The 24,830-nt window shown below is 45.9% G+C and overlaps 1 protein-coding gene across 2 annotated transcripts in view; it reads left to right on the forward strand.

Annotated features, from left to right (window-relative positions):
- Positions 1-1,041: 1,041 nt before the first annotated feature.
- The window catches only part of LOC129386284 (cytochrome P450 2H2-like), a 253,436-nt gene continuing 229,647 nt past the window's right edge, over positions 1,042-24,830 (forward strand). For both annotated transcript variants that reach the window (XM_055074087.2, XM_055074089.2), the window contains exon 1: positions 1,042-1,374. In XM_055074087.2, the coding sequence (XP_054930062.2) occupies positions 1,368-1,374 (7 nt within the window). In that variant the 5' untranslated portion in view covers positions 1,042-1,367. The remainder of the gene's footprint in view (positions 1,375-24,830) is intronic.

The following is a 24,830-nucleotide window of genomic DNA, read 5'->3' on the forward strand; positions in this document are numbered from 1 at the left end:
GCACACAAAACAAATAAAAAAGACGACAAGAACGTCTATTGTCAAATAAAAGTTGCACAGATCCCACGCACTGTGGGAATCGCTGTTATACGAAGAGAGGGAGAGAGAGAAAGAAAGACACGACAAGGAGATCCATAAGAAAAAGTCTAGTTTGTTAATCTGCATATAGCGAAAGGAAAAAAAAGATTTCGAGAGATACGAAGAGCGTACGCGAGCAGTGAAACGGCAATCGGCGCACAAAATTAAAGTGGCGCGTGTCACTGTCACAGTCGATCACGCACGGTTGTAGACCACAGGAAGTGATCTAGCGCTCTTTCTTTTAGCGAATCATTTTGCAAGTAACTGGCTGTCTAGCATTGGTTGGGCTTCCTCAAAGCACCACTAGGTGGAGCAACGCACTTGTGCAAATCAAGCAGTTGTGTGTGCGACGGGAGCGTATACGTCTGTGTGACGACAGCAGCAAGATGAAGATGAATGGGACAATGACGGTATTTCGATGACATGCCAGTTGTGGGGTTCGGCATAGGTATTTAACGGGCGTATCATAGAGATACATGGATCGTGACGTGATCTGTAAGGAAGTGCTGTAGAAGCATACGTTTTTTTATCTGTCTCCTGTGGCCTGTGGTAAAACGACGATGCCATTTGTGCTGCTGCGAAGAAGTGTTAAAACATCATCAGCCTAGGTCCATGATCGCAGAGTTTCTTCGTAGCCTTGCCTCTTACAAGAAAGGTTCTGGGTAATGCGAGTTGTACCCGTATACGGTGAAGCCGTCTAACGCAGCGTCTCAAAGCGCGAGCTGTCATAAGGAAAAAAAAAAAAACACGATAAATTGGCACGTCAGGTGCGCATCAAGCGTCTGAAAGACCCTGTAATTTTAAGCATCAAAAATGTTTTTAGGAGTGGATGGATAGCGGTGCTCGTTTCGGTATTGGCAATAAAGCGTCGCCATGACACTGTTAGTCAAAGAAAAACTCAGTAACTTTTCTCTGTGTGGCTCTAGCGTTTCAACCTACGTATCAATAAAGTAAAGCGATGGAATTATGTGCAGAAATAGAATGTGCTTCTGGCTATTTAGTTTTTCGGCGTCTAATATCTTTATTCAGTTGCTTCATCTGTTGCGCCAACAGGCGGCACTCTCGCTCTTATCACTTCGGCTTCGATTCTGTGTGTCTTCTCCTGCCGCTTTCTACGCACGGGCACGTTTTTTCGTATGCTCTGCAGTTCAGTATTTTCTTTCTGTGCCCGCAAATATTTCAGCAATGCCGAAAAACTGAGGAAAGGGCACCAGGCGTGCTGCGCGGCTGTTTGATGTGGCGAATCGGAGGGAAAAACAGCGGGACGAAAATTTTCCGTTCCCCAGCGAATGAGAGGTAAGCACACTTTTTCTGCAGTCGTTGTTAAGAAACACGCGCTATCCTTATCAAAATGCTATAGGACGAAACAAAACCTGTTCCGCGGTTGGTTTCAAGTGAATGTCTTTCTTGGTTTGCGGCGGCGTGTTTCTCGGCGGTGTTGTAAGATACTGAAGATATTTGTTTACAGTTGCACATTGGTCAATTGATGCTAGGAAACGCGCAGACGGAAATTTCGCTGCGCTTTATGTTAGGGGTCACTCTTAATTTTTTCCCACGAGTAAAAAAACTTGCAACTTATAGTTTCCGAAGGTACTTGAATGCCTCTGCGCAAGCTGGTTACGCTGGAGAGCACTCCGGTGACCAGATTTCTGTTGTGACATTACCACCTTTGAATGTTCATGAACACTGCAGAAGCCCAAAAGAAAGTATGCAGGAGTCACCATTTGCGCTTTGATTTACAACACAATGTTCGCGTTAAATGCGCGACGACCGAGGTGCGCTTCAATTTTCAACCTGTGCCTAGGACAGAATTTTTTTTCGTTGCTTCTTCGTACTGCCAACTTTAGTTTCACATTTAAGTGTTCTTTAATCACGACCATGCAGTATTTCGCCCGTTATCCATATGTGAAATATGGCGAAATTACGCTAAATGGGGCATCCTGGTGGGATGGACATGGAAGCAGATGTGCAATCGGCCAAAAAAGTAAACGGACCGCGGCTTAAGTGGCCGGAGCGACTGAGGGACCACACCAGTGCGCTACTATCTTGCTCCGCGCGCTGATGGCGAGAGTGCGCCGAGTGACGCCAGGCTTCGCCCTCACGCGGGGACTCGTCACGCTTGATAAATTTCTACTGCACCGTTCGGTTGCTCTGCTGCTGACGGTTGTGCCGGAGAGGACCGCGCATCGCCGGCAGTCCAGCACGTGGCGCTGTCGTGCAGTAGCGGGCGGACGCTGGGCATCAAACCGCGGCACTGAGAAGGAACGAAGACGGCGTTCTGATTGCTGTTTTGCTTATATTCACCTTATCTTCCGTATCAGTGCATGTTACCGGTGTCTACCGCTGCTCGATTTTAGGCAACGGCAGCTACGGTGGCGCGCGCTCTTTCGCGCCGGCACGATAACTTAGAGGGTGGGAAGCGCTGCGCAGACGTCGGAAGCCATAACGGCGGCGCTCTACGACTCGACGCCAAGGCGAGCAAGCCCAGTCATCGCGGTCGACGGCAACTATTCATGCCACTGAGGACTCCTACAAGCCATGGAATGCTTCCGTCAATAAAGTTTCCCGATTGATCTCTTCGTGGCCGTAATTTTGTAAAATTTCACAACGGCCTACGCATTGTAGTAGCTAATTCAAGCAGTTTTCAGAGGCGTTGCTGATGTAAATATTAACCCCACTGATGGACGCAATGCTGGAAAAGTACTCTCGTCAGAAAAGCCACGCCCGCAGTAAAGCCTGGCTCCTGTAACTTCTACTCGGACCACTTTACAGGAAGGAACTACGCCAACAAAGCCAAAACAAGATTTTTGTGGTCGGGCGTGCTCACTGTTGGAGTGGAATAGCGGTCCCTGACTGAAGAAAATAAGGGAACGAAATTATTAGTGGTTGAAAATCAGTGCTTCTGTAGTTCTGTGCAGAAACCAATTACCAGGGCATGGCGCAATCGCCTTGAGCATCGCGAGCGCTGTCTTCACCAAGTCGTCTGATAAGGCACCGGGTGCCATGTTACGTTACGCAGCAAAAGTTTGCTCCAGGCGCGCTATGAGACCGCGCTCTTGTCAACTCCTCTTTATTGCTGGCTCATCTACGGTGCGAAATGTTTCCCATTATTGGCTAAACTAAGAAGCCCAACAGTTTTCGCTGACAGTGACCGAATTGTCAGAAATGAGCAATGAGGAACTACGAAAATCGCGACGCGCTTGGCGCTACAGCATACGATACGCCGAAGTTAGGAGCCGTATTCTGTAACGGTTCGCTTTGAAACCGGTTTGCTCTGGCTGTTACGTCTGAGTTACATCACTCGGAAAAAGAGTGGAACGTCTCGGCACGAGGGAGACCACAGAACGAGCGGCGTGCTGCAACAAGGTCACGTTATCATTTTTGTTTGTACTTTGGGGGCGATATAGTAATTGAAGGATGTTGCTAGTTCGGTAAAAAAAGAAAAGCTACTTCCATCTGACTAAGCGTAAAGTTCTAAGAGGTAACTGAACAGCATAGTAAGAGCGCATATTTTTTCCTCTGCACCAAAAGTTTCATAAGAAATGAGATTTTCATGTCGTGTTTCCATAAAACGATGTCATATGAAACGCATTTGTCGAGAGTGAAATTCTCTTTACAGTGTACCATGACATTCAAGAATAGACAGGACGCTGGGCTTGTCCAATGTGCCTGTGTGTAGTGTTCCTTTACACATTGTGCAACTTAGTAGAAAATTGCCAACCAGCCCAACAGATGTCCTGATGATGTATCTGTCTTTAGAGGTTGTACATCGCCGTAGCGAAGCGAAAACAGGAAAATATATTCACCAGAGTCCGCGGGCATCGTTTACCGACTTAAAAACGATACGCGATAGGTACCGCAAGTCAATGAAGTTGAAACGCTGCCGAAAGATTACCACGGGCAAGCACTAGAGAAGTTTACGTATCATGGGAGCCACCAACTCTTGAGGAGCCAGCTGGCACACCATTATCGCAAGAGGAAGGGAAGGACTTGGAGAAATGCTTTCTCGAGCACACTGGTGTGTTCACGCAGTTCGGCGGTGTGTCCGCCATTCTTAAAGATAAGTTAAATAGCAGTCTACTATAAGCAAATGTCGCAGAGGCCTGCTGCAGTAGTTCTGCTGTGCTTGGCTTATGCTGCACAAAAATGAGACTAACCTGGATTGTAAAAACAGCATGAGAGAAAGTCCGCTGCAAAAAGAAAGCTCCAGAAGTTTGAAAATTAGGAAACGTTTTCTACTGATATTTTTTTTAATTCTGGTAGTTCTTAAGGATGTCACCTGGTTAGCCTATCTTTACAAAATATTTCGGCACATTTCGATAGTTACACAAACATTGTGCAGCGTACTGTCTTTGTGAAGGAAATTATTTCTCCCACACTTGCACCCTCCTCTTTCAAAATTATTACATATAGCTACCATACAGGGATCATGGGATGCTAGAATATTCTTCAGCCTATTTAGGTAAAGTATTACAAGTACTAATGTTGTTTGATACCGCTCACTTCAGTGTTTTTATTAGTATGGCAAAAGTGGGCGCTCCTTTCAGCAAAGCCACGAACAATCTTAAGCAAAAAAAGCGTGCTGTGCCAGAATGGAGTGTTGTAGAGAAGTTCAAATGATTTCGCTTCCTCATTGTGTCGACATCGAAATTCTTATGACGGACGAGCTTCATCCAATGACTAAACTCGTAACATAGCTCTGACACCGGTCCTATGCTTCAAACAAGTCGCACGAAACTACCCATGCGGACACTGTTAAAGAAAGAGCATAATGTATGTATGTATAAAATATGAAAAAGGAGGCTATAGATATTTTCAAAATAATTTGCTAAATATTTATCGGCGCATTAGCACATTCAGAGCTACGGAAAAACATTTCTAAGCATAACATGTTTCTTGGACTGGCGAATATACCCGTTGTACCAAATAAAAAGAACGCTTTTTTTACTTGTTTGCGAAAAATGTGGATCAGCTGCTCTTGATAATCTATTTATTATACACAAATAACTGCTGCAACAATAATTCTTCTGTATAGACTTGTGTTGTGCGCAGCGAACAAGCATGGCTACTGTAGCGATTTTCTCTCTGAGAAATTGAAGGAAACTGTCGTATGTATGCATGATCGTAGTATACAGAATGCGGCGATTTGTAGTGAATAAGTAAGGGACTGCTCAGTTCTACGTTATTGTGTTCGTATGGGTGCAATAGGTTGCTAATAAAAGCAGCAAATAAACCACATTTTTCTGCCTACTCATGTTTTGCCAAAATAAAATAGCCGCGCATCTCGAACACAACAGGGTAAATTTTCACACAGATGCGTTGCACATACGTTGTCAGTACGACAAGAAAGTTACAAGCCGCAGGGTGTTGAAAACAAGACACTAAATAGGAATTCAAACAGGAAAACGAGCTGTAAAGATAAGTGCGAGCGATGTCGGTTTCCCTTGGCACCTGCAGGGAAAGTCGTGTGCTCGTCGAGCGTACGGCATACAATAAACTGCACGGCTTTTCCTCCTCGTGCATAAACAAAGCCGTTACCGTGGCCACAAGCTTGATTTATTTGTTTTTTTTTTACTCTCGGTAGTTTGAGCTCCGAAGCACCAAGGAAGAAATTGGCGCTCGTGACGCAATTAACGTTTACCTGGGGGGAATACCAGCTGACATATCCCTGCTTTTAGCTCCCGCTGTAGGTGACCTTCAAGTGACCTTGAGCTAAAAGCCAGAGCCGTTATGCGGGCCCTTAAATGAGAACATCGGGGCAAGTTGCGAGAACAAAACGAGATCCCCCACCCTTTGTACAGGGTCGCATTACATACGCTAGTTACTGCCCAAACGAGTTACAAAAAATAGAACTTCCGAGTTCTTCCCAATGTTTCTTCTCAATATCACTCATGCTGTAGCTTCTAGTACGCTGAAGTTTTATTTGTCAATTCCAATAGCGACGTTCCAAAGGCAGGTACAGGGCACCATTGCCATCTTTATTGCGTGGAGACAGGGTTGCCTGTGCTGTGCTGAGCGCCAGTGGTCCGTGAGTTCTTCGGTGCGGGTTTTGCGTTACCTCGAGAGATAGCGCCATGTCGCGTGGTATCTCCTCCAGACGAGTATTTTCTTCTAGCAGGGCAGTGCGCTCGGTCTATCTGGCGTCTTTTGCTGCCTATCGGGCCGCCTTCAGTCCGTACGTACTAGGTGGGCCGCGTCCATATGGACCAGTGCACCGTATGGCATGCTGCGTTGCGGTGCGTTGCGGTGTGATGTGGTGGCGTGTGCCGTTGCGAACATGCACTACACCCGTTTTATGATTGTGGCTAGTATCGCCTCCAACCATTCTACTTTGCCGGTTGCCACTTAATGCTTACATCAACCCTAGATCGCGGGACAGCTAGCAATTTTTTTTTAACCCGCGATGTGTATGCGTGCGATCGAGGCCTAGTCGTTTGAGCTTCATGCTGCTGTGCTTGGAGGCGAAGGTTCGATTCTTCATTAGGTGATGTACCTCATTCTATTACTCAGGCTCCAAATGAGGCGAGACAAGGATGTACCTTATTACCTACCGCAAAGCACCTGGAATAACGCAAAGAATGACTCGCGCATAAGTACCGCGCTGCAGCATAATATAACAAACTAAACACAATCGGCGCTTGTTTCGGCTAGCAGCGTCAACTTTGCAATTAGGAGCACATATGTAGTCACGACTTGTAGCACTTAAAGCATGAATCTTTGCTCTATATGAAGGGTAATTCATGTATTAGTGCGGAACTTACAAACACAATGTTTTCGTCAATTGGACATACTTGTACATTCCTTCACTTAAATACTGATAGAAGTTTGGTCTCTTATAAATTAAGTGCAAAGCAACGAATGTTCCACTAGTGAATTTTTTGTGAACCCGAACAAATATTATGACCTACTCTGTGCTGCAGCCTGCATGTAGTAAAGTACAAGTACTTACATAGAATTCATGATATTGAGTAAATTTGAGTAAATTTTAGCATATTTCGAATGCGAAGCCGCCGCAGAGAGCAAAATTGTTTTCAGATCTTTTACAGCAGGAAAACAACACTACATATGCTCGCAGCCGCCCTCAGTGATACAAAATATAATTCACTGTCACATTTCAGGACGCCTTAACGTAACTTATGTGTTAAGTGAACTTAAATTGACTGCTTGTTCTATAAAATATACGCACGCTGTGCATTGTCAGAATTGTCGAAACAATTTACCCTCACAGAATTAGCTGGAAGATGTTGGTACGAAGCAGGCACGTACCCAGGATCTTTTTTCGGAGGGGGCCAAACCCAAGGTAACTTTTCTATGAAAAGGAGGGGCGGGGGTTGGGGTACGTTTACGAGAACAAACGTCAGTTATGCCTACCGTTCTCCGAAAAGACGCGTAAACCCGCAAAAGGGAAATGAAATAAAGTGTATCTCACAGGCACGCCTGTAAGACGCACCTCTCCTTTACTTGACAAACAATGAACCACATCAAATGTTCTCGCGCAGGAAGAACAATACCAAGCGAAAGTCTAAAATAAAGATTTCTGGTAGTGCTTTTTTGAATTAGCTCTGGAACCGTTATATAGAAATATGTATTGCGGAACAATTACAGTTCTTTTGAATCCATCGTTTACTGCTCCACCAAGTGCCAAACGCGACTCGTATTTTAATTTAGGAAGTTGCGTAACGATGCGTAGCCGCCGGTTCCGTACAGCCGCGTAGAGCGCCGGACGCTACGGTTCTAGACGTGCTGCACCCACCGCATAAGGCTAGAAAAAAAAAAAAAAACCACATAAGTATAGCAGAGAAGTGTCTACGTCAGGCGGCTCGACTTATAACTGCAGAAGTGTTATTCAAAACACACGGAATAGTTCTCCATTTCCGGCGGCGTTTTCTCTACTTCCCTTAAGTAAAAAGATGTTGATCCATAAATGTTTTCACAAACAATGGCAGATTTCTTAATTTTCGCTTTTACTTCCTGTTCGGCTGTTACCTCGGCTCTCTCCCTTAGTAGATCGCGTAATTTCTGAACTTCTTGCGACTATTGTTTCCAGTTGTCAATTTGCGCGAGAAGTGCTCTACAATTAGGGAAAAAACAGACGAGGTAACGGGTGACATTCATATTGATTACGGGTTTAGTGGTTGATGCAGGGCTTGATGACGGACGCTGTTTCCTATGATCTAATTTGCCGCCTTTCTAACCCATATTATGATTCCGAGGGTCTGCCTGTGCTGCGGTGAGCCTTCATTCGTGGAAGCGAAGAGGCAAAAAGAAAAGTTAAAGGCAGCCGGTGTTTTCTCCTGCCGCAACTCGATCCAAGAGCAGGCAGGCCAGCTCACGACGAACTGAATCACTTTCTTGGTCCCTGGATGAGTCTAAACAAAGAAGGTTGAACTAACGAAGGAACAGCGATGCGCATCTCGAGTTAATCGCACGGGCACCGAATCGATGATAAAACTAGCCTTCACATCCGAGGAGATGCCGATAACTACCGCCATTCAAAAGGAGTGAAAGAAACAGCAAAATGTTGACCGCCGAATAGCTGTCAAGTCTCAAGCTTGATTTGGCGGCACTTTAGGACTGTGTGTAAGGAGGGGTGATGTGGGCAGAGGGGGGGGGGGGGGGGGGGGGGGGGGACTAGGAGGGCATGTATGCCACTTAGCTTCGGGGGGAGGTCTCGGCCCCCCCCCCCCCATTGGGTACGTGCCTGGTACGAAGCTGCGTTTATTGAATTAAGAAACCCTTCCAATCCATTGTGCAGCGTGTATACTTTATTGCTTATGCGATGACGAAAGCGACGACATGATAAAGGTATACGTAAGACGGAAGGTTTGCATGTGTGCGTCCGTGTTTGACTTCGAAAACTAAATTAGCCCCGAGAACGACCTGCAGGAACGCTGCGAGTGCCGCCTGCATGACGTCGGTGCACGGACTTGCGCCTGTCGTCTGCTGCAGTTCGGGTGGTGTTCTGGCGCCTTCTCTTTAACATTTCACCATATCTCAGTCCACTTTCTTCCTTGCGTCAGTACTTGTTAAAACTCTGCCTTTTGGCTGCATTTCACTTCCCCTGATTTGTTTTGTTTTTAATTCAGTACAAGATGTAATTCTGTACAGCGTTATGCCATGTTTTCAGTTTACTTGTTTTCTTGCATTAATACAGGTTAAAAATTTTGCCTCATTGCTGTATTTGCATTAACCTGAATTGTTTTGTTACTCTTTATTTGTTCGAAAGGCAATTTTGTATACTATTATCTAATGTTTCAGTTCTTTTGCTGACGTGTGTAATTATTTGTAGACAACTTTACAACTTCGCTGCATTTGCTCTAACCTAATTATTGCGAAGCAATACTACTTTAGGTCGCGCTTCAGCCCGTTCCGTGGCGAGGCGGTGGTAGGCACCATTGACCTTTAGCGTGACCTCGCTGCGTGACGTCACACCACGTGACCTAGAGTGACGTCACACCAGCTGTGTAAAAACGGGGCCCCATCTCACGCCGTCGCGAGGCGAGGCGGTAGCCACCAACCGCCTCGCAATCCTCGCAATATTGCTTCGCAATCACCAGGCTTAACCAAGCTAAGCCACGGCCGTTTTTTGTTTTGTTCTTTCTAGTTAGAACAGGAGGTCCTCTTACAGCCTTGAGCTTTGGGACCTCCTTCTGTATATCTTGTTACTGTGTTTTTATTTTCGTAAGTGAATAAATAAAAATTCTTGTTCTTCAACTGCATGACGGTGTAAGCACTTTTCAGTTGCTCAGCTCCCCACCAACATCACGGATGATTAAAATTTATTACCCTGACTTCGAAACTCTGTGGTGTGCCGGTTATCTACTTACTGTGGGAGATATCATGTCGTTTCAGAAAATTGTATTAGCCACCGCAGCCTGGGAAAGCGTTCACTTCCTTCGCAAACCGAATGCGCTGTGCCTAATGCATTGTGGTCATGGCTTCTGCGAAATTCCAATGACCAATGTTCAGATCAGTCATTGTAGTGTATATCATAGAATGTTGGCTGTGTCATGAACTTGATGGCACTCCATAGTCCAAAGTAGGTTTTCTTTTACCAGAACCAAAATTAAACTGCTGTAGTTCAGGATGTAGGCTGATTGGTTATATGGTGCTGCATATATTGGGCATTGTGCTGAATGGTAAAATTGTCGGGAAAAGAGAGCCCAGACGGACCAGAGAGTTGCGTCCGACCTGTCCGCTTGGCCTCCCTTTTCCTGATAATTTTACCGCTCAGCAGAATCATATATATTAAAAATGATATTTTGTGCGGTCATGGATATTTTCTTCCAGGGAACAAATAATAATGAATAGATGATGCCAGCGCTAGTGGTAAACCCAAAGCAATTTAACAGGACACTAGTATATCATTCACCAATGTTAGCGTGCCTTTTTCGTTTATTTATTTATATTACTAAGCTTATTTATTTATTTATTTATTTATTTATTTATTTATTTATTTATTTATTTATTTATTTATTGCCCTATAACAAGGAGAGGAGTCTTCGTGGTACACCTAACTTCAGTCTTAACTGCAACCCATGTATGGTAATGGTCTGTGTAGCTGATGCACAAGGCTATTTACAATAAGTTTACGCGTACGACAACCGTGGCCGACATGGTGACTCTATATATTAATCGGGAACATGTAGTTTTCCTCCTCTTCAGTCCAGCCGCAATGTGGGGGCTGTTCGTTATTAATAGCACAGAACTTTCCCGTTTTAACAACGTCTGTTGAAGTGAGAGACGAGACTTCTAGAAAGAAAGAGAAACAATCGGAAGTCGTGTTTCTAAACGGAGTTTCAAACCTCACTAAAGCACAGAAATTGCTTTTAGAATGGACTGTGTAGAATGGTCCTTCCGTGTTTCTCCCCGGTACTGAAATAAAGTGGATTGGTGCCACCGTAGTCTAATTTGTGTTTGGATTGGCGTGGCTACGGTTGACATTGATTAGGCAATTTGTGAAGTCACTTTAATTTTCTTTTATGACTAATAGTTTTGAGACATATCAGCTGCATGTCACCGCTCTTCGTAAAGTGGAATGTTTTTATTCATTAGCGTCTCCTTGCGTGGTTTGAAACATTCTTGTAGATATGGAAGTGTGCCCTGGAGTGGGACGCACTGTTAATAAAAATTATTAATCTACTTCATTTGTTTAGAGCCAAGCCTGCAAGTAGAACAATTCCAAAAATATCGTAGTAGTTTTTGTTGCAGTAGTAGTACATGTTTGCTTTTCTTTATAAGCATCTAAGGTGAACTTTTTCGATGTCCGCGCAATTTTACTAGGTAGGCTCAAATTTTAACTTGCCCTTATGCACATGGACGTTTCAAATAAAAAAAAAATTTGTTCTCCCTCTATCTCTCTCTCTCTCTCTCTCTCAGATTTCACTTCGTCGCACTTTCTACTCGCCTTTCTCCCGTTCGGTTTTTCTTTTTTGCTTGTGGTGAACATGCAGTGGTAGAAAAATTTCATTATCATTCGTCATGATCATGCATCTTACAAGGCAAAAAAAAGTCAGTTTCGGCAGAAAGACGAAGCATCGATTGCGATAGCAAATTAGTAAACAGCAATACGAAGTACCGATAGCAGTTTTCTCGACCGTACAATGTTATAAACATAGGCACACTAACTAAATTCATAAGCATGGCGTCGCTCACGCACAAGCAGACGTGAGTGCGTCTGACGCGATGGGCGTGAAAGCTCGCTCTCCAAACGGTGACGTGAGAAAACGAGGCAGTAGCAGTGAGCGAAGTCACAGCCGTGCAGGCTATTGGCTCAACGTAAAGCGAGCGCCGCGAACACACAGGATACACAAAGCTACGAGCCGCCGACGCACACTCTACTCCCAACGCAGATCGCTGTCAAGGCCGCGCGCTACCCCCACGTTCGTAGTTGCAGCCCGAGTAGAATGCCGCCGCCCCTCTTTCCCCTCCTGCGTTGCCTCGCAACCGTGGTTGCCTCGCGCATGACGGGAGACGGCGCGCATCCTCGCCGCTTTCCTCTCTTTCGCGTGAGCAAGATTGAACCGCGATCGTCGGCTCTCCTCACATGCCTTCACTCGCACGTACACTCTTAAGCAAAATTACACCCATTTGCCCCACAACGATAACCGTCATCTGTCTTGTCCGCATTTCCTTTCTTTAACGCGGCGAGCCCGGTACTTTCCAGTAACGAACGGCATGCGCGATATCATGCATGACATAGCAATCCCGACAGGAAAGTTGCGGGCGCGGCGCTTTCAAGAAAGGAAACGCAAGCAAGGCAGATGACGATTATTGTTGTGTGGCAGGGTTACACCCCAAGGGGTGTAACATTGCCTAACAGTGTACAGCGTAGAGCGCGCGGCTACGGTGGTATCGTTCTTGGACATTTACGGAAGCTCACGGGGACGTCGACGGCGAAAGTGCGCTTAGAATGTCCATATAATTGCTGCCGGAATAATAAACCACTCGACAATTCCTCTAATTTTGACCCGTACTTACTGACATTTTATTACGCTGGAAATTCTCGTGTGAACGGACAGGGCGGTGGATTTGGTTGGGCAATCAGAGTTCGTACGAACAGAAGGCTTGGTGCATTCTATCTTTTATTTTGCGTGCCTCCAAAGGAACTGTGAGTTGAATTTTTCTCCTGCAGTTGGAATTTGTTCGGCATGCCTTTCGCGCTTTTTCGTAGCAGCATTCATTTTTTCCTTATAGTGCCAGCAATATGCCTTACAGAGACCTCTCCTTGTGCGATTATTTCTTGGGCTTTTTGTCGGCGTAGATTGTGGGTCAATACAGTATTAGCGTCTTTTCATATTTGTCCTGTCTTTGTTTTGGTCTGAAGTCTGGGTAACTTCATTAAGCTAATTAACGCTTTGAATGGCTCTTCGCCGGTCATATCTTAAGGCTTCGCGATGTAAATTGCTTTCTCAAACAGTTCGGACATCCTTTTGTGGTTTTCTTGAGTCAATGCATTCTTGAAAATTTCTTCGTCATGGTTGCATCTGAAGAACGACGTTTTTCGTGGAAGCCCGCTTAATCCTTTATCGAATTCTGCTGCCCCTGCAGAGTACTCTTCCGATATTTTCTTATCAACGACCACATTTATCGGTCAAGAACTTGACCTTTGTGTTTAGTCTAGTGCTCAGATCACTCGTCTGAATTAAGAGCGCCGAAGTGTCCTGCTATGAGCGAATGTTTTTGCGCACTCGTTTATGTTATGTCTTTATATTCTTTTATTTTCATGTGCATTTGTTCTCCCAGAAGTGGCCCTTGTGCAGCGTATGGTTTCAACATTCTGGCTTTATAAATTGTTTGATGAACTCAAAAATGAATGTTGCTAATTTGGGAGAATATTTTGAAAAAGTCCTCCATCTGTGGAGCCATCTGTGGTGGAAGACGTCGACGAGCGCGCGAGCAGTGGCGCAAGCCATTGCTGACAACGATAGTTTTTGCTTACAGGGATTTGTTGACGGACACGAAAAACGCACAGAACCCTAGCCGTAAGCAGCTTCGCTGTAAAACGATTTAGTGATTCACCTATTCAGACATCTTCACGTCGCACTATACAAGATGATCATGTTTAAGTCACATGAAATATTTTTTTTTAAAAATCGCCTGTGGCAGATACCATAATTCTTATCATTGAGCTGGATTACTCGAAGAGGCGGAAATTAGGAGCACGAGAAATAGAAACACATATTAAAGTAATTAACAAAGCGTGCCTAATAAACTTCATATAGTCAATTACTTTAAGGCACATATTGCAATTTATTAATTGTAGCCCGTGAGTCTGCAAGACGCAACCACTTGGATTGCCAGGATGACACTAATTTAGAGATGATATTTCCCAAAGTGTGGGAGAAAATACATATGTGCTCCCGATACTTTTTGCTTCAATACACAAAAGAGTGTTTTCATAAAAATATAAATAGAAGAATAGGGCATTTTTGCGGCTAGTTTGACGGCACGTATCTCCTAGCTAGTGTTCTTCTGGAAATTAATTGTGTACGCCTGACAAACTCACCGGCTACAACACTTAAATTCCAATGTGTGCCAGAAGGTAATTATTTAAGCAGTTAACTGGTAAACTTAGATAATTAGGTAAATCTGTTTCGATTCCTCGTGCAAGGTATGTCCGGCTCTCAGAACAATCTAGCTGAATGACTAGAATTATGTTATTAGCAAGAAGCGATATTTGAAAATTCCATAATACTTCAAAATGATCGCCCCATATAATATGTTTTTCGCAATTTATATACGCAGTGTTGTAGCCGGCCTGAAGTATACATCATTTCTTAAATGCCGTCAATAAGAAGTCTCGTTAATCGTGCAACTATTCATGAACAGGGAAACAAGAAACATAAACAAGCAGTTGTAGTTTATTTGATTTGCCCGACACTGGGCGGGGGGAAAGTCCTGCTAACCCTGTCTTCTTGCTGCTCCTGTACGTTTTGAAAGTGCGCAGTATTTTCACGTTTATGCGTCTCTTTATTAAAGGGCCCCTGAAACGTTTCGCACAAATTTTGTAGACGTGTAGGGTACAGCTTAAGTAGAACATTCGCACCACAATTTAAGTGAAGCGTTACGTATTAAGAGATACAAGCGATTACAAGTTACCCTCCTCCCTAGCCATGCTTTTCCTCCTCAACTCGTTCGCCGAGTGATCGCGGCTAAGCTCCGCCTTCACTGGTTCTGCGTCAAGATGCGACGTCACATCCTCCACTTCCGGTTGTTTGGAGCCCGGCTCCGCCAGCGCAGAACCTCTCCGCAAGCCGCTTGGCCGTCGACCCCAAGCGAGAGCTATCAAAGCAGCATGGGTTGAGAGCATTCCGTCGTAGCGGCGAACGTGTCTGATATTCCGGTAACCACAGACAAGCTGGTCATTTCGGCAAATGACTGGAGGCATAAACTCAAGCTGATAAAGGAACTTTAGCGTAGACGTACGTGAGCGACCTGATCGGTCTGTACGGTCCAACTAGGTCCAGCCACTTGTTGGCGCAGCGCTTAACGAGCCAAACAAAGCGCTAATATTGCTCTAACGAAGTGTAAAACATTTTGAACATTTATAAAAACAACGTGTTGATGATTACAGTCCTGCGAAAAATACACACCAGCAGCAAAGAAGAATACACTTCGTTACTGCTACTGTCTATGGTTGAGCTCTGTGCCACCAGGTGGCTGCACCATGCAGACCATTCACATTAGCGCTTCTCATCCCATGGCTCATCCCGTTACGGCACAGTCAAGCCGCCAGACCCTGTCCCCTTGCGCTTGCGTTTGCCCTAATAACGGACTCGTGAAACGCCATTGCGTTAGCATTCTTCCGGTGTAAAGGGACGGCCACAAACGCGCAACTCCTGGCGCCGATCGGATAGCGGCAGTCCGATGCGCAGCAGCCAGTTCGCTCGTATGCTGCCTTGCAGAGAGACACGATGTCGCAGCTTGACATATTGCCAGTCGCTACGTTTGCAGTCCACAAAGCAACAAAGTCGGATCATAGTGCTCGCGAAAAGGCTGAGACCGACTCTGACCGCGGAACTCTCGTCAAAAAGGAGTACGTTGTAACACAAGCAGACGACACTTGCTGTGTGCCGGAAGTGCTTAAGTGTACTGAAAAATTGTTTTTGTGCATTCTCTTTATGTTACTTTTTTTTTTATAAAAACAAATGAACTAACATTCCAACTATTACGAAGATCATTTGTTTACCATAAAGTTGGAAAAAGTATCGATCACGCGCCCTGGTCAGCCAATCGGATAGCTCGCCCCACTGACATCATATGGGTGATTTCCGTCATGTGTGTAGGAGCGGCTTAAAGTTTCGCCGAGCAGTGTGCTGCAATCGGCAGCGATGTGGATTTTTAAAACCTTATAGTAAATTACACGCTTTACGCGCAGCTCTTAGATGCGCCAATTAATGATCAGAAGGACCTACTCTAACGACTCAGTACGTTTGTAGAAAATCGTCAAAATCGTTTCAGGGTCCCTTTAAGGGACCCTGGCGGACACAGAATATACTGCTGACATTTCTCCCAAATCTCAGTAGACTGTGCAATTTAATTCATAGCAAACATCAAGTAGGAACAGGGGCGCTACAACATCTTATTTTGATACCAACAAGCCCCTATTGCTATCCTCATCGGCGCTATAACGTAAAACTATTCCAAACTTTTCTATTCCAATTCTGCAATCAGCCCTCCGCGATTGGTCAAAAACTTTTTTGGACCACCCCCATTTCACCTGTCTGCCACGTGACGACACGAAAACCGCGATAGCTCCCCATCTGATCTACCATGTACACACGGATTATGGATGATTTGACCGAACAAAAGAAAAATAGTTATTTCTGATTCGACACCTCTTCGCCATTAGCCCTCGGCTATTGGTCAAAAGTTCTCGGGCAGCGCCCACTTCACCTGCCTCTCACGTGACGTCACAAAACCGCAAAAACTGACCGCGTCAAAGTGACGTGTACGCGATAAAGATGCATTAATATGCCGAACAAAACTGAATTTTCTTCTGAATAGCCGCAGGCTGCCCCGCTCGGAAAGGAATAAAAGATCGCTGCCGTCGATCGCTCAGGCACTGGCTACTCGCCCCTCCTGTCGGAGAGCATGGGTTTATTTGCGTGTAATAAACCTTTTTGCTTGGCCGTGTAAAGTTTTCGAGCGCTTTCGGCCCGTTTGCGACCTCGTTCTGCCAACTCTTCTTTGCTGAGGATCCGTTTTAGCGTCATTCTTAAGTTTCCGTTGCATGCCGCCACGATTGTCGACGAGCCACCGCAAGCAAAGTAGGGGAAGCGGACCAATCGCAGACGCCGGCGCCTCCCTCGTCATCCGGTTATCGATTTTCATTGCAGTGGCTTGGCCCTATCGAATCCCTCTCCACTTGAGCATGCTCCTCGCCTCTTGTCAGCCAATAAGATAAGACAAGCCGCTCAGTGTACACAATGTTATTCGTTTTTCAAGCAAACAAAAGGGACCTCCTATGAACGAAGAGAGCCTTTGATTGGTCTGTTCAGACAACCCTGCGGGTGACCGCCCGATGCTTGCGTCGGCGGTAAGCAAATTTGACGTCAGGAGATGGGAATAAAAACATTTTGGAATAGTTTTACGTCATAGGGCCCCAGTTTCAGAAAATATGTTCATATGTAAGATGCTGAACGAATTAAGTAACTCGTCATAAAACTACTGCGATTAACTTAACTAAAGCTCGCGTAGCGCCACCGTTACTGCTCTGCTTGGTGCTTGACTTGGCCAATTCCCCAGGATGCGCACGAGCCATACTTTAGGGACACCATCATCATCATCAGGTGCCAGAGGTATGGTTGGTCAGCCACGTCTCTACAGTGGTACCGAGTCCAAATACATTCTCATCCCCAGGTAAACTTTCAAAAGCCTGTACGCATGCAGGGACTAGGAGAGAAATTGCCTTTTTCGTACGCCAAGGAGGAGTTTGGTGTCGTAAAGGTGTCGTGCAGAATATGTTACGTGTGGCAAAGTAAAAGGTGCGTCACCGCATACCCTGGTGAATATGAACTATCCCTCACAAAGGTAGCTCTATCTCACTTGCCTGGGTGTACATTCCCGAGAGTGCATTTGCATCCCAGCGCTTTCCGACGCACGGATTCTCACAAGAGGAAGCGACCAATTGAACCACGACGGCATAGATATGATGACACCTGTACCTTGATCCACTGTTTCCTTGTGGCACCTTTCGGAATAAACAAGCCGCGAGTGGGCTCTTGCGTTGTGTGCTTCCTCCTTCGTCCCCGTTTTTAATCGCGCAGTAATAACATAGAACGTAATAGCTCATCGTCACTCAGCCCCTACTTAAACGGCAGCTCGCACGGGATTGGCAATAGCCGAGAAACTTTCCCGCGCCTTTCCTTTTATTATTATTACAAGCATGCCTCCCTTGCCACATTGAGCACGGCAAGATTGTGAGTGCTGAACACAGAGCGGAGTCATCCTCCTTGTGCCTTCGGGAGCATCGCAGTCACTGCGCCCCCATTTTACATTACTAAACTACCAAGTCTATTGCCGTACTCCCAAGCTAGACCACCGGAGACAATCGCTCACAACCCTAAGCCTCAGCGGTTTTGACTTCTACAGCGTAACAGCATCGACATCCCCGGAATTCAACTTATGCAACCTTACATAGTTCCCTGCCGCGGTGGCTTAGCTGCTATGATGTTGTGCTGCTAAGCAAATTATGGCCACGGCGGCCGCATTTCAGTGGGTCAAAATTCAAAAATACCTGTGTCCCGTTGATTTTGGGCACATGAAATATCCCCTGGTAGTCAAAATTAATCCGGAGCTCGGGTCCGTCTTATTTGGTATCACGTTGTCGAGACAAGGCTGCGTAAATATATATATATATATATCAGAGCTCAAGTTGGACCTATGTAAAAACCAATCTAAACTTAGAAAAAAAGGCCCAAGCTAACGCAGGCGTTTTAATACGCCCGAAAGGAGGCCAGTGATGCATGATCAGCAAAGTGCTCATTTGTTACGGCAGAAACAAGCAGGTATGCAGAACGCAAGCAGCGTTTCCTTGGCACTCTCTTTCTCCTTTGTCCAACGCAGCAATAATCTGATAAATCCGAGAGACAACAGAGCTTCACAGGTAGGCATCCCTTCTTCGGCTGCTGCTATATTATAGATATTTAGGAGATGTTGACGACTTTAGCTGGTACTGACTACACAGCATAAAAGAAATTTGGAGTAAAAATGAAATGACAAGCCAGCACTGAACAAAAAATAGCAACAAGAATGGAAAAAAATCTGACAGGTGCTGTAAACGGCAATGAACACAGTTCACAAAAAAAAAAATCACATCAAACACACTCCAACATCAGGTCACCTACTATAACTGCAGCAAATGTAACTCACAACAGGAGTTACATAAATACATTAGAACGTTGAATCCGCTGACATATATACAATCATTACAGGTAGCAACATAAGTCACGTAAGGCAATGTTAACGTAAAATCAGATCTCATACACTAAATAAAAAAAGTACCAGTCACACAAAGACAGATCAATTTGGCCAGCGAAAGAAATGCGAATTGCAGCCAATAACCTTGAACAATCTCACTGCCTCCCTGAAATATCCTAAGCGCTACAAGTACTTGTCTCTGTAAAATAAAATTAAATTATGGGGTTTTACGTGCCAAAACCACTTTCTGATTATGAGGCACGCCGTAGTGGGGGACTCCGGAAATTTGGACCACCTGGGGTTCTTTAACGTGCACCTAAATCTAAGTACACGGGTGTTTTCGCATTTCGCCCCCATCGAAATGTGGCCGCCGTGGCCGGGATTCGATCCCGCGACCTCGTGCTCAGCAGTCCAACACCCTAGCCACTGAGCGTCTCTGTGAGATATATGTTCGCTATGGGCCTAGGGCCTTTTTAAGGCTCAAGGGTCGGCGTTTAACTGCCAATAAAGTGCATAACAAAATGGCGTCTTTCCGTATCATGTGGCACATTCTATTAATAAATTGTATATGTCCTCATCCACCTGACCAAAAATACATTGCGGACTGTAGCGTGACACATTTTATGGCGGAAATGTTTTGTATATGTTTCATGGAGAATCAAGCGGTGAACTATAGTGTCACGAAAATCTTCTGGGCTCTAATGTACGTAAGATATGAAATTCGAGGCAAAGATCAGGAGTAAATAATGCTAAATATATTGACTATTAATCAAATTATTCTTCTTTGCAATCACAGGTGGAAGTTTGTATTAAATAATGCGTAACTCGCCTTTTGATATAGTGAAGTCGTAACGTTACTTTGTCCCTATGGGTTTTCGTGCCTCCTTATCAGCTACAACATTCTCTGGGGTAGTAGTCATCAGGTACTCACTTGGGTATTCACTGGAATGCGTTCTTTGACTCCTTTTGTAAGCTTCAAAAGTTTCATATGTAAAAACCGAGTCCTGTGAACTGCTTTATAGGTTATCATGATATGATAATGTTGCATGGGAACCTCCGATGATTACTCTTTACTTTTATTCTCGTTGATCAGCTTAATTAGAGGAACATCAAAATTCTTTTAACGCAGAGATAAAATTATACATGTAGCACCATTGCCATATATTTTACAAACTCAAACCTCTGTGGGCTTCTAGCTTACACTATTTTGTGAATGCCATAATCGGGAAGTAAAATCGGAAGTATCACGCGCGCCTCCTTTTGTCATTACATTTCCTTAGCATCCTATGATTTATTTCTTCTCTTAAAGAATGTTTTCTCATATAAGTACTGATATTTGACATTCCCTCGAGTCAAGGCAACCAACGGAGACAAATTTTTGAATACAAAGTAAGAGAGCGAAAGCTAAGCGGCATTGTACTAGGGGAGTATGCAACTGAATACGTCATCATTACTATTATGTTATAAGTTACGTTACCATGACGTTATACCTTACCATTTCTGTAAAAGCCATATTAAGAAACATTGCTGGCTACAAAGCAGGCATCATTTCGCACATTCCTCATAAGCGCCGAAAATTTGACTATACTCAGGAAACATAACCAAAGTTACTTGGGAGACGGGGCAGCGGCCCCTTAACTGTAAGCAATATACCTGCATCATAACCGACGAGTGAATGCCATAAACAGCTTACAACCTTGTAGAAGAAACCGCATATACTATGTGACGGTAAACATATTTAAACTAGGGATCTGGAAGCCCAAAATAATTTTTTGAGTTTAATGACTAGTTCCGTCGCATCCAATTTGTGGGATTATAAACATGAAATGGCATCCCATATTTTCTGGGATGCTATGAGTGTTCGCTAGCAACTGGAGACGAAAGCTTTTTCTCGTCAACGCGTCGCGTATAGACCCACCACTGCCGGAGGGTAGATATATAGAGCTTCACTATAAACTGCGGTGACGTCTCTATTTCTGAAGGTCAACATATCCGCGGCAAAATGTTTACCAGTGACCAGAACAAATGTACTATACAAGCACTCGCGCATGTCCAGAGTTCATGGAAGCATGCCTAACTAATGGTCTGCACGTTCCACTGCCTAAGTATCAAGGCCCAAACGAATGTGATTGCCAATATTCGCCCTAATTGCTTTCACGTGCCGTGTGAAGACGTTTCCTGTGGCTAGCTATATTTGCAATTTTTTTTCTTTCAGTATTAGGATAGGATAGTATAGGAAAAACTATTTTAAAAGGCCGGCAACCAACGGTTTAACGCGTCGTGACGCTGGCCAAGCATCGAGCGGGGGTTATGCCGTACACTGCACTACCCCAGTTCGGCCCGTTTGTGGTGGGTCGTGAGGCTTCTGCTTTTCGATCGCACTCCGGGCCTGCTGGAGGGCCCATAGTTGAGTGTCCTTTTATATAGACTGCACTGCCCTTTGAAGTACGGGTGGGTTTTTCCTGGAGGTAGCTTCGGTCAGGAACCTGGCACAGTCCCACATGATGTGCCATTTGTCCGCCGGACACGCTGCACAAACACTGCACACACCACTTGGATAGAGTTCGTGTACAGCACGTGGAGTACTGCCGGGACGAGGAGTGATCCGGTCTGTATCTGCCTTTGGATGGTGGCCTCCTCCCGGCTGAGTGCCGGGTTGAGAGGCGGCATTGTCCGTCGAGCTAAGCGGTAACACTAGGTAACTTCGCCGTAACTGGTCAATCGGTCCTTGGTTCCAACGCAACGGTCACTTTCGGATGCGCGGAGAGTAAGCGCTCGCGCCGCCGAATGGGCCTTCTCGTTGTGGTTCGGTGAAGATGCACACTTGCCGGCGTGCACCGAGAACCACTTGGTACGGATGGTGCTGCCGCGGTCTTGGAGCTGGAGCTTGCCTATGATGGTGGCCACCGGTGCGCATACTCGCCCCTTAGCAAAGTTTCGCACGGCGTTCCTCGAGTCGCTAAGCATGGTGCGACATTCGGCCTCGGAGATCGCCAGGGCGATGGCAACCTCCTCGACGTCTGTGGCGTCCGTGCAGCACAGGCTCGCTGCCGTTGTCGTCGTGCCGTCGTGGTGTCGAATGCACTTTCTAAATTGAGCCCCAGAATGACTTTGCTGTCTTGTGTCTTGTTGACGATGATTTCCTGTTTGAGGTGTAGCATGGCGTGTTGCGTGCTGGGTCTGTGCCAGAAGCCGATCATTGTTTCCGGATGGAAGCGTTCCTTCTCCAGGTATTCCTGACACCGGTTGGCTACTACGTGCTCCAGCACCTTGCCCACGCAGGACGTGATCTCCAGTGGTTTGCGCGGTTTCGGGATCAGGATCGTTCTTGCCGTTTGCCACTGTCGGGGGAGCTTCCCCGAATGTCAGAATACGTTGAGGTAACGGGTTAGGGCCTCGATCAATGCATCGTCGAGGTTGCGAGGCATCTTGTTGGTAACGAGATCGGGACCGGCTGCTTAGCGGGCGGAGAGTTCGTGCATCGCTACCCGTACCTCTGACATGGTAATGTCTCGGTCGAGCCACGCGTTGGGTAGCCCCCCGTACGGCGGGTGTGTTTCCGTTGGCGCGTCCGCCACATACTTGGCTTCCAGGCTCTTGATAACAGCGTCTTTTCCCTGTTGTTGTGTGGTGGTGTGCATGAGGCGGGCCAGGTGGTCGCGCTGGTGTGACTTGGTCTTACTTTCATTTAGGAGGTGTCGAAATAGATTCCAGCTGCAACCGCGATGGAGTTCCCTGTCAGCTCGGTCGCATGTATCGTTCCACTGCTGACGGCACAGGACCTTGCAGTGGTGTTCAATGGCCCGGTTTAAGGTGGCCACCTTCTTTCTCAATTTGCGATTCAGCCGTTGCCGCTTTCAGCGCGCCTGTATCGAACGTTTGGCCTCGATCAGATGGACCAGGCGGCTGTGCATGGCGACGACGTCCTCGTCCGTTTCTATGGTGTTGGTGGCCGAGTGCACTGCATCACGGAGCTCCGCCGTCCAGACTTTGATGTCTGTTATGTCTTGTGCTGTGGTGGGGCGTCCCTTACGGAAGCCGTTCCAGTCTGTCCACTGGTGTATAATGGTGCTGCCCCGGAATTGGTTAGGCATCGTGATTTCGAGGATGTAGTGGTCGCTTCGTAGGTCGACACCGGGGTTCTGCCATGTTATTTTGCCCGTGTGGTCGTTTTTGGTGAATGTAAAGTCTGGTGTGGTGTCTCGTGCTACGGAGTTGCCGATGCCTGTGGAATGAGTGGGGTCCGTGATCAAGACGCAGTTGTTCTCCAGGGTATCATGTAATAGGTCCCATTCCTTGGCTGTGTCCTTCAAGTAACCCCACGCTCGATAGGCGGCGTTGAAGACCCCTCCGATCAGCAATGTGTTGTCCTTGGCTTGGGTGCTGGCTGTGCGTAGTAGGGTCTTGAATTTCTGTGTTTGGTGCTTGGGTTACTGTAGATGTTGTCGATGAACAGGCTCCTTTTCCCTTTTTTGCTCAGGATAATTTCGGTGAAGGTGTGTTCCACCCTATTGGGACAGTGTTTGAGTTGGTGCTCGATGAACGTGAGCCCTTTGCGGATGAACGTCCAGCTATGCCCCTCCGCCAGGCTGACGTGAGCGCGAAACCCAGGGAGGGTGGGGGTCGTTGTAACCGTTTCTTGCAGCAGGATGATGTCAGGTTTCTTGTTTACTGTGATGATGTGTTGTTGCAGCACTACTCTCTTGTTGTACGTGTAACAGTTCTATTGCCAGACAGTAAGGCCCGGCAGCGATCCTATTGTAGATTAGGGCAGGGACATGGTTGTGGCGAAGTTTGGGCTTGCGTCTGTTCTTGGAGGTATGGGTGGTTGGCGAATTGCAAGGCAAAGATGTGGCTGCGTACTGTGGGCTTGAAGGCATGTTCAATGAACTCGAAACGCTCTTGTATGATGCGGAAGGACATGGTGATCAGCTCCTCCAGCCGCGCCAGTCGTTGGTATTAGCATAGCTAATCTTTAATAGCCACAATCGTTCTATGTTTGCACGGCCAGCACAACTGATGTCCTTCGAGCAAATTATCTTTGCAGCTGATATTAGCTGAGTTTACATTGGAGGCATCAGTGGAGGCATACGAGAACGAGGGATCCAGCGCCCGCAATTTGTGGGTGTTTATGCAGATATGAAGATAGCCGAAAGCGCAAAGGCATCATATTTGTTTTAATATGTTTCTCCATGTATCGCAAAAAGCAACCATCACGAAATGCGGCGATGTTGAAAAGCATCCGTTCTCTCACAAACAGTATCCACGTAATTTTCAGGGTGCAGCTGCAAGACAACATGTAAATCCTAGCTATCCGAGAAGACAGCTTTACCAAGAAGAGGCTCTGTACTCACGGCGCCATTTTCTGACTACTCGTTTCCCCACACAGCTGCCGTCATTATGTAGCGGATATGGAAGAATATTTTAGGACAAAGGGCGCAGCGAATTTCACGAATGAAATCACAAAACTGCAGTGGTGACTTCATTGTTTTCACTAACTGTGTACTCATGGTTCTGATACTCACTTTATTATTTGTGTACGTATTCATAGAAGTGCTGTAGAAATTCCTCAGGATTTGCATCTTCGGCTTGGCTATGGTGTACTGCGCTAACTGTGATGCGTGGTACGCGCAATTAATATACAACCCCTAATACGAGCACGCCAGTCTCGTTGTTTCGGTAGCGGAAATTCTAAGGCTATGCACTGTTCATTCTACTGAGGTAACTCCAGCTCTTACTTCTGCGAGGGCACTAAAGTAGTAGTAGCATTAGTGGTAGTAGTAATCGTAGTAGTAATAGTAGCAGTAATTGTTGTTGCTGTTGCTGTT

The sequence above is a fragment of the Dermacentor andersoni genome, chromosome 4 (genome assembly GCF_023375885.2).
Source record: "Dermacentor andersoni chromosome 4, qqDerAnde1_hic_scaffold, whole genome shotgun sequence".
Lineage (NCBI taxonomy): Eukaryota > Metazoa > Arthropoda > Arachnida > Ixodida > Ixodidae > Dermacentor > Dermacentor andersoni.